The sequence below is a fragment of the Coregonus lavaretus genome (genome assembly GCF_964263955.1).
Source record: "Coregonus lavaretus genome assembly, chromosome: 37".
Taxonomy (NCBI): Eukaryota; Metazoa; Chordata; class Actinopteri; order Salmoniformes; family Salmonidae; genus Coregonus; species Coregonus lavaretus.
In genome coordinates, this window is record NC_140024.1 from 17707935 (window position 1) to 17720121 (window position 12187).

Here is a 12187-nt window from a genome sequence, read left to right on the forward strand (position 1 = left end):
TTAAGTTTACAGATACTGTTCCTCAGTGTGGCAGCACATTATGTGGTGTGAACTGTGGTGAGAGGGTAAGGATCTTCTCCGGGAAGTCATGGGAAATGGTGGGGGAGTAAAAGGATCCGATAAAGAGCAAAGACACAGGCTAACAACCCTCTTATAAAGGGAACGGAGAAAGCCTTGGAATGCACAGTAGGGTTTGGCTTGCTTTTATCTCCTCTGAGATCCATAGTCAGCAGAGATAGACCAGAGAGGGGGGTTAGAGAGTTTTAGTGAGAAACAACAAAAGTTAAGAATTGAGAAAGTAAGATTGTGATGAACTGTTCTACCATGAGTTAGTCTGATATGTCCACGAAAAATGCAGTTTTTAAAGTAAGAACAAAAGTATATTTTATATGCTCAGTGCGACCTTAGTATTTCTGCAACCTCACTGAATGCATTCCGGATATGAAGTGAACCCACTAAGAGGATTTATGTTTTGGAGCACTGAGAATATTTTGGGTTTAACTAGTAGAGGGGAGGAACTCTCAATGAAATTACAGGCCAGGGGACATGGATAGAATTAATAGTTTTAGCTACAGTAAGATGACATGTAGTTAGAAACTGCTTTTAGCAGACCATGTAGATGAACCCTTTTGTTTTTCAGCACTTAGCCAAATCTGTTTCCACAAGGTAGGTTAGGTAGTTTAGTGCTGTATATAACTTTGGGCTGTAGAAGAGAAGACCACTCTGCCCTCTTGTGGTATACAGACACTATGATCATAGAGGGATGTTTCATGGCAACCTTCTAAATGGACCAATTGTCCCTATAACCTATTTTTTATCTCTTTCTTTTACTTACATTTACCTTACCTAATGTGAAAAGTTTGTTTGTTGATCAGGCTCAACGTGTTAGGAAAATAGACAGGGTGCAGTCCACCAAATGGCAGTTAATTGTGTCTACTTAGCTTACCAGGAAAACAAGTGGAGTCCTCAAGTGCACATTCTGCTGAGAGTAAAATCACTGTAGGCTTTAATCGTTGTCCCGTCTGTCCATCAAATGTGAGAAACAAATGGACAAAAATACAGTGCTCTTTCACTCAGGTGACAGAGACTGATGAGCAAAACCCAGTCACATACTGTATGTACAATATACAGTATAAAACAATACAGCAACTCAAAATGTGCACCTTCCGAACAACAATACAATATCCATATTTAGTCCATTGGTATTGGCTCAAATTATTTCTGAATTATACTTAAAAAATGTATTCTTTACAAAAACTCTTGCTCATACACACAACATAAAGCAACCCTATGTTTGAATTTAAAACGGAATAACCAAATTTGTCCGACTTAATATAAAATAAAGAAATAATGCAGTGGATTAAAAGTAAAGTCAGGAGATGCATAATTATATAACAAAGATAATCATCTTTCACTAAGATAAATTACATTATACACACACTTCGTGATTCTATATGTTGAGAGAACATTAAGGTTACTAAAAGCATGTAAACAAGAACATATCAGGTTCATTAACAGGAAAAATCACTACAGTATTTACAAAACAGGTTGTCACACCCTTACCAAAAATAAAACTACTGCAGCTCTTTGTAAAACATTAATAATGGCCAGAGTAGGGGAGTCAATGTATGGCATGTACAGTTTGTTAAACAAAATCAACCCCAACTCTGATCCTGTATAGGCATCCCCACTAGGTTAACTTAATGTAGCAGGCGTAAAATAGATCTAAACACTGAAGAAGGCTGTAAAGTCAAAAAGTCTGTGTACGCTATCCCTGATGCAGTGAAAATCACTTAAAAAATTAAGTAAGCTTTATGCAACATCTTTTTGAGTAAGGACCCATCATACCTTTTTTATTTATCTGAATTCACACGTTTTACGCACCAACCAAACTTCTGGGAGACTGCGATGGTCCCTTTTAAATAAATTCTACATACTGGTCTTGACGAGAAGAAAAAAAACTGTCAGGGGAGGTTCTCTTCTACACTGTTCAACCAATCCAGTAAATGTGGAGGAGGAGTTAAGATGGAGTGTCGCCTTGATAATGTCCAAAAGCGGAAGTCGTGTCACAGGCTCTCTTTCCATTCTTTCCATTTCCCCTGAAAACCGGAACATCTGGTTGTTGGGGACTCAGCAGAGGCTACTACTAGGTAGACTGTATGGGTCATCCGTCATTCAAGAAAATACAATGTTATAGACCTCTTCTTATGAACCACAGTGGTGGTTTGGCATCTGGGGTCAGTCTGTCAGTCTATTGGTTCATTTATATTGGGGTACCTTTGCTTATATGTGAAATAGAGTTTGGAGCAGTCTGATCCCCGTAGAACCTCGTCGCCCCGATCGGCTATCAAGATACGTTTGCATGCGCCACGAGTGACCATTAATCACACCGATATAAATAGCGTGTTGACCGTGTGGGGAAAACTCAGAGGTGTTGGGAGATGGGGCTGTCCTACCTCTCATAACGACCAGGCACTAGCTATACTGTAAGATGCTGATCTCAGGTCAGTGCAGAGAGCATCACTTTTAATTAGTCTTTTTTCAAGTCTTCAAAGTCATGTGTCATGCTGGTCATGTCTCAGGATGTCCCTCCGTCACGGTCATCACACATCTGTGGACTGGCTGTACTTCATATCCCTGTCAACACACACAACCATTTGTTTTAATCAGATCATGGAAATAGCTATTCACACTATGGTGATAATAAGTTCCATGCAGCTGAAGTACGGCAACACTTTATAATACATGTTCATACAAGGAATATTGTGGTAGTCTATAATCATACAGTATGTTTAAACTCACTGTAGTTCCTCTTTGAGTCTCCTGAGTTTATCCTTCAGTCTGTGGTTCTTCACCAACATGGGGGAGTCAGGCACAAACCAGGCAGCAATGAATTTAAAGATGACCACTACATGCTACAGAGAGAGGTGAGAGACAGACAGGCTTGTTGAATCAAATCCATGATATTTGGCATTGCTCAATGGCCATTTGGAGTTGCAAGGATAAGGTTTTGACAAAACCCTAAACCCACCTTTTTAGCTTGGCCTTTAATAAGTGATTTTATTGTTTTAGACATCCTTTGTGTTTGCTTTTATATCTTTAGTTTTATTGTTTTAGTGTGTCACAATTTTAAATGCACTTTAAATAATGTCTGATTTTATTGTGGGTGCAGAGCTTAATTAAAATCAATAACATGGAATTCAGTGATTCCTTATGTGCCACAATCACAGATGCAAAGAAAGACGTACCTCAAATAGGACGACGAAGGCAAAGCGTACAGCCATGATGAGCCAGAACTGGGAAGTGAGGCTGTAGTCAACATCACTTCTGTAGTCTTTATAGCTGGAAACACACACCAGTTTCACAATCAACAGTCTCCCCCAACTACCAATTTCTCTCAACAACTATTGGTATCACTGGACTGGGTTGCTTTCTCTTTGTGACTGTATAGACTGTAGCTACATGTATGGATGCCTGGGGATAATTGGTTGCTTTGGTTTCTGATTATACAAACACTCAGTTAATATTAAGAGATGGGCTGTAGGGTTGAGCCAGGCTTTGGTAAATAGTGGCTTCCGTAGTGGTAGTATTGACCTAGTTGTGCCTCACAGATGCCCACCTGCATTGTGTAACATTGAAGCCGCTCTCTGTGATCAGTTGACTGGGGGAAAAGTCCTTACGCACGTTCAGGTCTGTTATATGAGCAGTGGATAGGGTGTCGTTGATATAGCCCTTCATACAGCTATAAGAGGGAAAAAAGGGATTATGGTCATATAAAAGCAAACCTGCAGTACCCTTCTCCAACTCATGAAGTTTTATGCAGCTAACCGTTTAGAGAACCCAAAAAATTATGGCCCACAAATCAACACAAAACATTCATTTAAAAGCATACAACTTTTGTAGGTACAAGACAGCTTGCTTATGCAAAATCATATTGGAAATACATTTCCATATCCAATTGTCTGGGAATTTGGAAACAGAACTAAACTGAGAGCCTTTTTCACAAACAGCTTGAAGGGCAAACAAATAGTCACATGGTAACATGGCGAGTCAGTATTATTACAACTTTAGGATGTCTTTGACATCTGCCACCAGAGGTTACCCACAGTGCTTTGTTTCATATGCAAATAAACCCATTTGCCCACATGAGGGCAGCATGGTTACTTACGCCAATAAAGACTAAACTAGGGAAATGTTTAACTCGATCTGCCTTACAAAGCCTTTGGAACAGTTTCAATAGAGAGAGACAGTAGCGAATATAGTCTTTCTATCAGATGACATTATCAACATTATTACTATGGCATTCATTGCTTTAAGACTCCAGACCATGCTCTGTGAATGGTCTACTCTAGGTTCAACCCATGCACCAGTCACTGCACAAGGTGCTACAGTAGAACTTACTGTACATCAGCTTCCCCGTTGGCACAGGGTCCGTAGTGGTAGCGGTAGACCAGCCGAGGGATGAAGTCTGAGGACACCCCAATGACTAGCCCATTGGCAATGACAGCCAGAACACCAATAGCTTCCAGAACCTTGGTCCATATACCTGAGGAATCATATTATGGGATGAGCACAAATACATACAAGCAGAAACATAAACATGGTGAGGAGTTTACCAGGGACGCACAAGCTTTTACATATACTGTTTTAACTCACCAATATCATTGGTTTTCTTGGGGACTAATCTACGTTCCAAGCTGACCATCTTGATGGCATCCAGACGGATCTCAAAGATGTTGTTGATGAGAGCCAGTAGAGGGGCCAGAGGGAAGGCCGCCACAAAGATGGTGGTGAAACTGTACTGAACAACTGCATGGAGAGAAGAGTGTAATAACGCAACAGAGATTCTACATTCAATACAGGGGATTGGGAAGTCAATAAAAACAACTGGGCAGAATCATTTAACATAAAACAGACCATGAATTACAGTGTAAGAGAGAGATAGAGAGAATCACTTCGGTGAAATAAATGAAGACGTGGGACTTAGAGAGACAATGAGACTTGGTCATGTGACGCACCCATTTCCAGAAACTCATTGAAGAGACTGAAAGAGTTGACGTCATTCAGATCGTAGTTGCGCAGCCAATCCCGCAGCTTGCAGATATCACATGGGTCATGGCCCCTCTTCTCCTCTTCGTGACATGCCTTTTTGTAGCAGTGGCCACACTTCCTCTCCAGCTTCTCAGTTGTAGTCCTTCTGAAGTAACTCTTTAACCAGCTGCACAATGACATAGGACATCCTAAAGTGAGAAAGTATGATGCTCCACTTTGGATGTCTAATTCAATTCATTATAATTCATTCAATTCATTAACTATAATTAATATTTGCATGAGGTTTTATCATCTGACTGTGACAGTCAAACGTTTATTTGCGTTACCAAAAGCTTATTCAACACATCAAAGGGCTTATTATTTATGCTTTATCTTGGCCAGGTCGCAGTTGTAAATGAGAACTTGTTCTCAACTGGCTTACCTGGTTAAATAAAGGTGAGAAAAAAAATCCACCTATTCATTTTCGCAGAATGTATCTATGTTAAGCAGGTAGATAAGCATAGCTATATACTGTACTTACGGCACAGTAAACTCAAAGATGTTATTCAGTGTCTGTTTGAGCAACATGATGATGGCCATTTGAATGAAGAGGTCAGTGAGGCAGCCACTGGGATGACACTGGCAAGGACAGGAAAAGGCAGAGATGGTAACATTACAAAGACACTCCAAACCGTTCAACCGTATCATAATCCCATGTTAAGTAATACTTTTTTTAAATAGCGATGAGACACCCACCTCCTCCAATCTCCATTTACCAGAAATACGAACATAGCTACCTGGGCGACCGTTTATCCTATGCACAAGAACAGCGTGTTAGATTCATTAAATGTAAGCACATATGCATAAACATGTATAATACTTACACATTTACAGTTCAGGATTCAAACATTTGAAGGATCACAGATACATGGACACTTGTGGATACAGAAAGCACATTCTCCATACAGCTAGGCTGCCCATGACAGCTGACACAGAGCAGTACCTTACCAACTGTTTTCCCCTTGGTTTTAGGCTAGTCTGCAATCTCTAGGCCATATACTGTCAGCCTGAGACAAATATTAACACTACACACATGCACACACACATTGCACTCCGTACCTGCCCAGGAAAAATGCCACATATATGAGTGAGGAGAAGAGGGTGAAGAACTGGAAGGTAAACATCTTGACAGTGAAGCTCCTCTCAGTGGCCGCAAATGACTGTGTCTTCTCTGCAGGCAAGAGCAGCAACATTAACTTAATTCACTGACTCACTTTGCTATGTACAATTCCATCTGATAGAATAACAGAGATGAACATGTACATGCTTGATTGTAAATGAAAATGTTCAATGCAAACATATGTTCTGCTCATCCAAATGAAGATGTTCCTCTTCAGACTCACCTATCTCACACAGCTTGAAGGCCACCGCCTTGTTGATCTATCCGGGTAAGAGAGGAGAAGAGTTAGGGACTGTGCAGGTCTACATGACAAAGGTTGCTGGTTGAAGCTAAACTTACTCTGGTCATAACTTGCATGGTGATGTAGTGTAGTACAGCACCCAGCATTACTGCTACAGTGTTGGCATGGTCCCTTACAAACTCCCATGTTCCCTCTGACAACAGCACAGTAGCAACCACACGGAACACCACCAGAGCCTGGGTCAGCCCGATGATCAGAACCAACTGGTAAGAGAACACACACACAGTGAGAGAACAACATTGACTGAACCTGAGCTAAGCACAGGTATGGCCCAGGATGAAAACTGCTACATATGTTATGCAATATGGCACTGAGTGACTGACTGGGACTGACCATGAGAGTGACCAGGACAAGGACTAGAGTGCTGCGCAGATAAGAATGGCGGAACTCTTTGGGATGGCAGTCTGGATCATTCACTACTCCCAGGATGAGCTCCTCCTGCAGGCCAGATGGAACAATATTCAGGATTATACCACAGCATCTGAGGTCATATCAATCACACAATGGGTCCCTACCATAAGATGACAGTAATCAACGGGACATTGTTTTTGTTATTTGAAAGAGTATATGATTGGGTAATATCATTGAGTAACAGACAACCTAAATCATGCTAAAACCATCCTATAGTGTACAGTATATCCAGACATATAATGGTTTCTTAAGCCTAAGTGAAGCCGTACCTCTTCCTCACACCAGTCAAAGACTTTCCATTTGGACACAAACGTTGCTTTGTGTCTCTTCCACAGCTCCAGAAAAATGGTAGCTGGAAAAATTTAAAGGACACAAGTCATGACAAAGTCAAGATTTATCTGAATTAAAAATGTAATGGATGGAATGAATCAGTTTTATCCTGTGGAGACTTACCCCAGACTGCCATGAACATAGCAAAGGCCACCGTCCCCTCATTGTCAAACAGATGACTCATCTGCACACAAGACACATTTTGAACATAAACTTTATGAACTATTTTTTAAATAGTAAAGTTTGCAATGCAGTATGGTAGAATGACATGAGTTACCTTGGCGTAGGTACAGGTGTCACGCAGCTGCCATACTTGACACCATTTGTCACACCTCGGGCACATAACGGTGTCAGACTCACAGACCTCCTTTCTGTAATATGAAGACACACAATGCACCTTCAGAAACACATGAGAGTTTTAAAGAGGAGCAACTCCATGTAACCTATTTTTTCTTCATACTAAAATGTCAGCATCAATCAGCTTAATAAAGAGTTTGGCTCAGTGGGTCTGTCATCTCACATGAGGGGGCTGGTGTTGAAGAAAGCCAGTGCATACAGGAACACAATCACACCCAGAAGGGCTGCAGGGACCAGCAGGATGGTGTACCAGCCCAACCACAGGTAATACAGAGCCACCTTCTCTCCAAAGTAACTCCTGACAGATACAGATACATTTCAGTTTGCATGCTCAAATTCAAACCAGAAAAAGGACATTCCTATTCAGTTAACACCCCTTAGTAGGTTTCCAGGTTTTTTATTTATTAATTAACATGGAGTTTAGTTTCACAGTTTAGTGTCATCTTGATAATTTCCCTTTCACGCCACTGAGGTAAATGACATGTTGTATTCCTATATGCATGCTGTATATTTAAGCAATAAGCCATGAGGGGGTGTGGTATATGGCCAATATACCACAGCTAAGGGCTGTTCTTAGCTGATTCAAACAAAGCTTGATGAGTTGGTTATTTTAAATCAGCTGTGTGGTGCTAGGGCAAAAACCAAAATGTGCACCCAGGGGGGCCCCAGGACCGAGTTTGGGAAACCCTGCTTTAGATAAGCACATCACATTTGGCTGCATCGGCAAACCCAAAGTTCTATGTGGATAAAACCACGAGCTGGCATACTTCCTGGTAACAGAGTTAATTGCTTTGAAAGCGAGAGAGATAGGCCTTTTCCTATTTGGACAAAAGTCTGTTCTCCACCCTCTCTCCTCCGTGACCCAGAAACCGATAAGTGGTCAAGGAGAGTGTCCATTTTTGTAGGGAAACGGAAGACAGTCCTCCCTTCCTCGATAGCCTCATTTTGGTGTGGAAGCAGAAGTGAATCCTACACGAGTCCTTCACGGAAGGGTTTTGAAATCTCCCACACCCTCTTTGAATCAGCTATTGTTTTCTTGAAGGAGAAAAGCATGCAAACATTTATCTATAACATGTCTTGCACAACTAGCTAGCTACATTCGTTCACGTGTGATCAGAGGAGAAGTCTAATTTCATACAAGCACAATTTCGTCCACTTTCCCCCTTCTCGCCGCCTCTCCTCGATTACCTATGACCTTTTTCAAAAGGAGGCCAGAGAGGACGGAGTTGAGAGGATGCAGGAGTTGAGCAAATCCAATTGAGAAAAGGCCACTGTGAAACCAAAAGGCACAGAAACACAGCAGGATATACAGAAGGTCTTACCTGACATCATCGACAGGCTGGGCGGTAAAGAGAGCAGACCATCGTGCCCACTTTTGTTTCAACATCTTTTGCTTGCTCCTCTATAAAAACAGAAAGAGGCTCCTACTGTAGATGTATTTCACATCAATGAATTTCATATGGGCTACTTATGATCATACAAGGCATAAACAGCTACAATGCCCCTCAAAATTGAATAAGTAATCAGGTATACGAATAATTGAGGAGATGTTTTTTTTTACCTCATGCAGGCAGAACGTGGCCTCAAAGACACCCTTCTCCTGGAGCTCTCTGAGGTTCTCTGTTGTGTTGAAATGAAAAGGAGGGTTAGAAGTGCCGAACAATTGAGGTCAGGGATAAATATGTTGTTAAAGAGATCAATGGATGGATAGACATATGGAGGGAGCGCTTCACTTACCTCCTGTGTTGATATGGGTGTGGTGTAGGATGTAATGCACTACTCTGATCCTGAACGAAAAACAGGAACAAGGTAAGAGGACATGTTGGAAGTGAACGTTATTTGCATATGGAATGGCAAGAGTGAGAGTTCAATGTGTCTCACCTGGTTGAGTGAGGGATCCTGACACTCTTCCGGTCGCCGCTCCAGTTGCAAGCATCAGACACTTTTAGTAGGTACCTGTACTTGTCAAAGGTCTCCTTCGGGGCCCGGACACCATAAAACACCTTGTCATCATGAAGGATTTTCTGACACAAAAACAGGCAAAGTTCATGATGAGCATTGAACCAGGAGAAATGTGATCATTTTGGGAAGATTGGCCATGATGTTACAGTTTAACTTTCACCCATTCTCTACAGTTGGACACATCCCAGTAAAGTAACATTTCCTCGACATTGCTCCATATGGAATTTAAGCGTGATTCAATCAAGCAACAAACTCACTGTCACTTTCATGTTTTTCTTCCTCAGGTGGTCAATAAAAGCGATCTGCTTCAGAAATGTTGGGTTTTCCTGCTCCTCAACTTTGTCAGCAACTAAAACATAATCATATGTCCTCTGCTGGTGCTGTGGGAAACATACACAAGGCTTTCTGCATTCTAGGTACTGTGTCATACAAACAGGTTGATTAATTATCACCTGTATGACTATGTATGTCTCTAAGTTACGAATGCAGTGATATAAATAGATGGTGTGTGTTGTGTTGTGTCTTACCAGAGTTGGGAGTAATGCCTCCATGGTATTGTCAAAGCCATCCCTGTTTCTCTCCTGCAGCTCAATACCATCCTAAAACACAGGGTAATGAAGAGGAACAATGTGACATCTCTATCTAGTGATACAGGGTCTGGTCCTCCTCCCCACCTCACTGCAGTGGTCTGCCAGGCATGTGCCAGTCAGCATGGAGCACAAGGAACCTCTCAGCTAACTCATTTCACATAATGGTCATTCACTACAGCCAAATCGTCATTGTGGCCTCACTAGCCTGTGTCGAAAAAAGGGATACTAACCTAATTCCTTTTTACAGTTGGTCCATGAGATGTCAATAACACACCTCTTATAGCAGAGGGGTAAAACAAATAAAGGCAACTGGGCCATCCCTCTTGCCATATCTGTTGTTATGCATGTTTCTCTCTAAGACCTGTCAGTCTTTCGCTTTCATTCTTCCAGACTCCGACAGTCTTTTCCAGATTACAGGCCCCAACACGCCGTCAGTGAAAATGTTCCATAGACTGCTCCTCACACTGAATGGGTGGGAGGGCTTGTAGGCTTTTTCTGTATAAAACGATGGGATTATTTACACCTCTGAACAAAATATAAATGTTGTATTCTAAGGCCACACTGAGTTCTATGCTCTGCTATGTCTCGAGAGATGATCCAATCTTGACTAATCATATTTTGGAGGTGTGCCACTACAACCCTCTTTAGTGCACTTGCATAAGCTTTAATGAGGTAACCTGTTTCACCAGTAGCACAGCCAAGAAGACCAGGCAAACGTTGAAAGGAGGCTGGCTCTGATGTAGGGTACTGTGTAGTGGATATGGCATGGGTTGCCAGAGGAGAGCTGTCATATATCAGGCCTCAGCATCACATAAATCATAGACACTCTTCATAGCAACATGGTCCAGGGTAAAAAGCTGATACCTGACAATTTCTCAAATAATAATAATATGCCATTTAGCAGACGCTTTTATCCAAAGCGACCTAGTCATGTGCGCATACATTTCTACGTATGGGTGGTCCCGGGGATCGAACCCACTACCCTGGCGTTACAAGCGCCGTGCTCTACCAATTGAACTACAGAGGACCACAAAGATCTGCATGCTTTAGATGAGGATCATGGTGGGAGACTGTTCAGCCGACTTTGAGTGAAGTTGTGCTTTAGAACCCAAAGGCCAGATAAGTGACCTTTAAATCTGAGATATTTTAAATTGGTCTGGGATTTTTGATTATTTATCTATTTTAGCCGCTGCAATGAATCTAGCCTATACATGGTCATACTACTCTGAGGGAGAAAATAGTTTCAGGGAACCTCAGCTACAATGAGCCACAGTCCTGTGCTGTCAGCCCAAATAAAACACCTGTAATATGAGGGCGTGTGTAACGTTTGACCCACATCTAGTCCATAGATAAGGCACTGTAGACCACTTTTGGTACAGTAACATAACACAACTCAGCATACTCACACACAAACATATTGATTTCTGATACAGCAGTTATTGCTAGACGGAAATAGATTTGAACCTAAGATTTGCTATGACTGTCACCTCAGAAAAGTATCTAAAAAGCAGTTTCATTGCCATAATTCATGAGTGAGTAGCATTTTAAAATTACATTATTCAGTCCAACTGATCACAAATTGATTTTATACTCCTTCAAAATACTGTAGGCTACATGAAAACGTATTTCTTAAATGGTTTGCAGGTGAGTTGTTTATAAATACTTTTCCTCACCTGCTCTTGATCCTTGAAGTACATGTTGCAATACAATCGTAATCCAAATTGAGCGAATATTGAAATTCCCCATTCACATCTTCTGTCGTTGGAGCACCGTTTTCTTCATTACTCACGAAACGTTTACCCCTACTTCAGACAGGGAGCTGTAATTATACTAAAAATAAAATATAAAAAACTTATGTACTGAGCTAAAAAATAAGATGACTTCACTTCCGCGTTTCTGAGTCAATTGCTTTCAGGTAGGTAGCGTCACTGCTTCTCAAAGGTGAGGCGTTGATATTGAGCGCTTCCCGTGGAATAGCAATGCGGCCGTCTGGTCATAATAGGACAGTCGCTGTCGTTTAATAGG

The 12187-nt window shown here is 41.5% G+C and overlaps 1 protein-coding gene across 1 annotated transcript; it reads right to left on the reverse strand.

Moving 5' to 3' along the window:
- Window positions 1–972: 972 nt before the first annotated feature.
- On the reverse strand, window positions 973–11859 carry ano9b (anoctamin 9b; the record flags this gene model as incomplete). The annotated part of the gene is made up of 24 exons (XM_084154535.1): window positions 973–2637; window positions 2803–2915; window positions 3249–3342; window positions 3620–3742; window positions 4402–4546; window positions 4657–4809; window positions 5019–5218; window positions 5573–5670; window positions 5788–5845; window positions 6151–6262; window positions 6435–6471; window positions 6551–6715; window positions 6846–6950; window positions 7193–7275; window positions 7377–7437; window positions 7531–7624; window positions 7774–7908; window positions 8933–9012; window positions 9172–9230; window positions 9348–9397; window positions 9492–9634; window positions 9830–9952; window positions 10100–10171; window positions 11836–11859. The coding sequence occupies 24 exons, from the start codon at window positions 11857–11859 to the stop codon at window positions 2604–2606; spliced, it is 2361 nt and encodes a 786-aa protein (XP_084010661.1). The 3' UTR covers window positions 973–2603.
- Window positions 11860–12187: the final 328 nt, after the last annotated feature.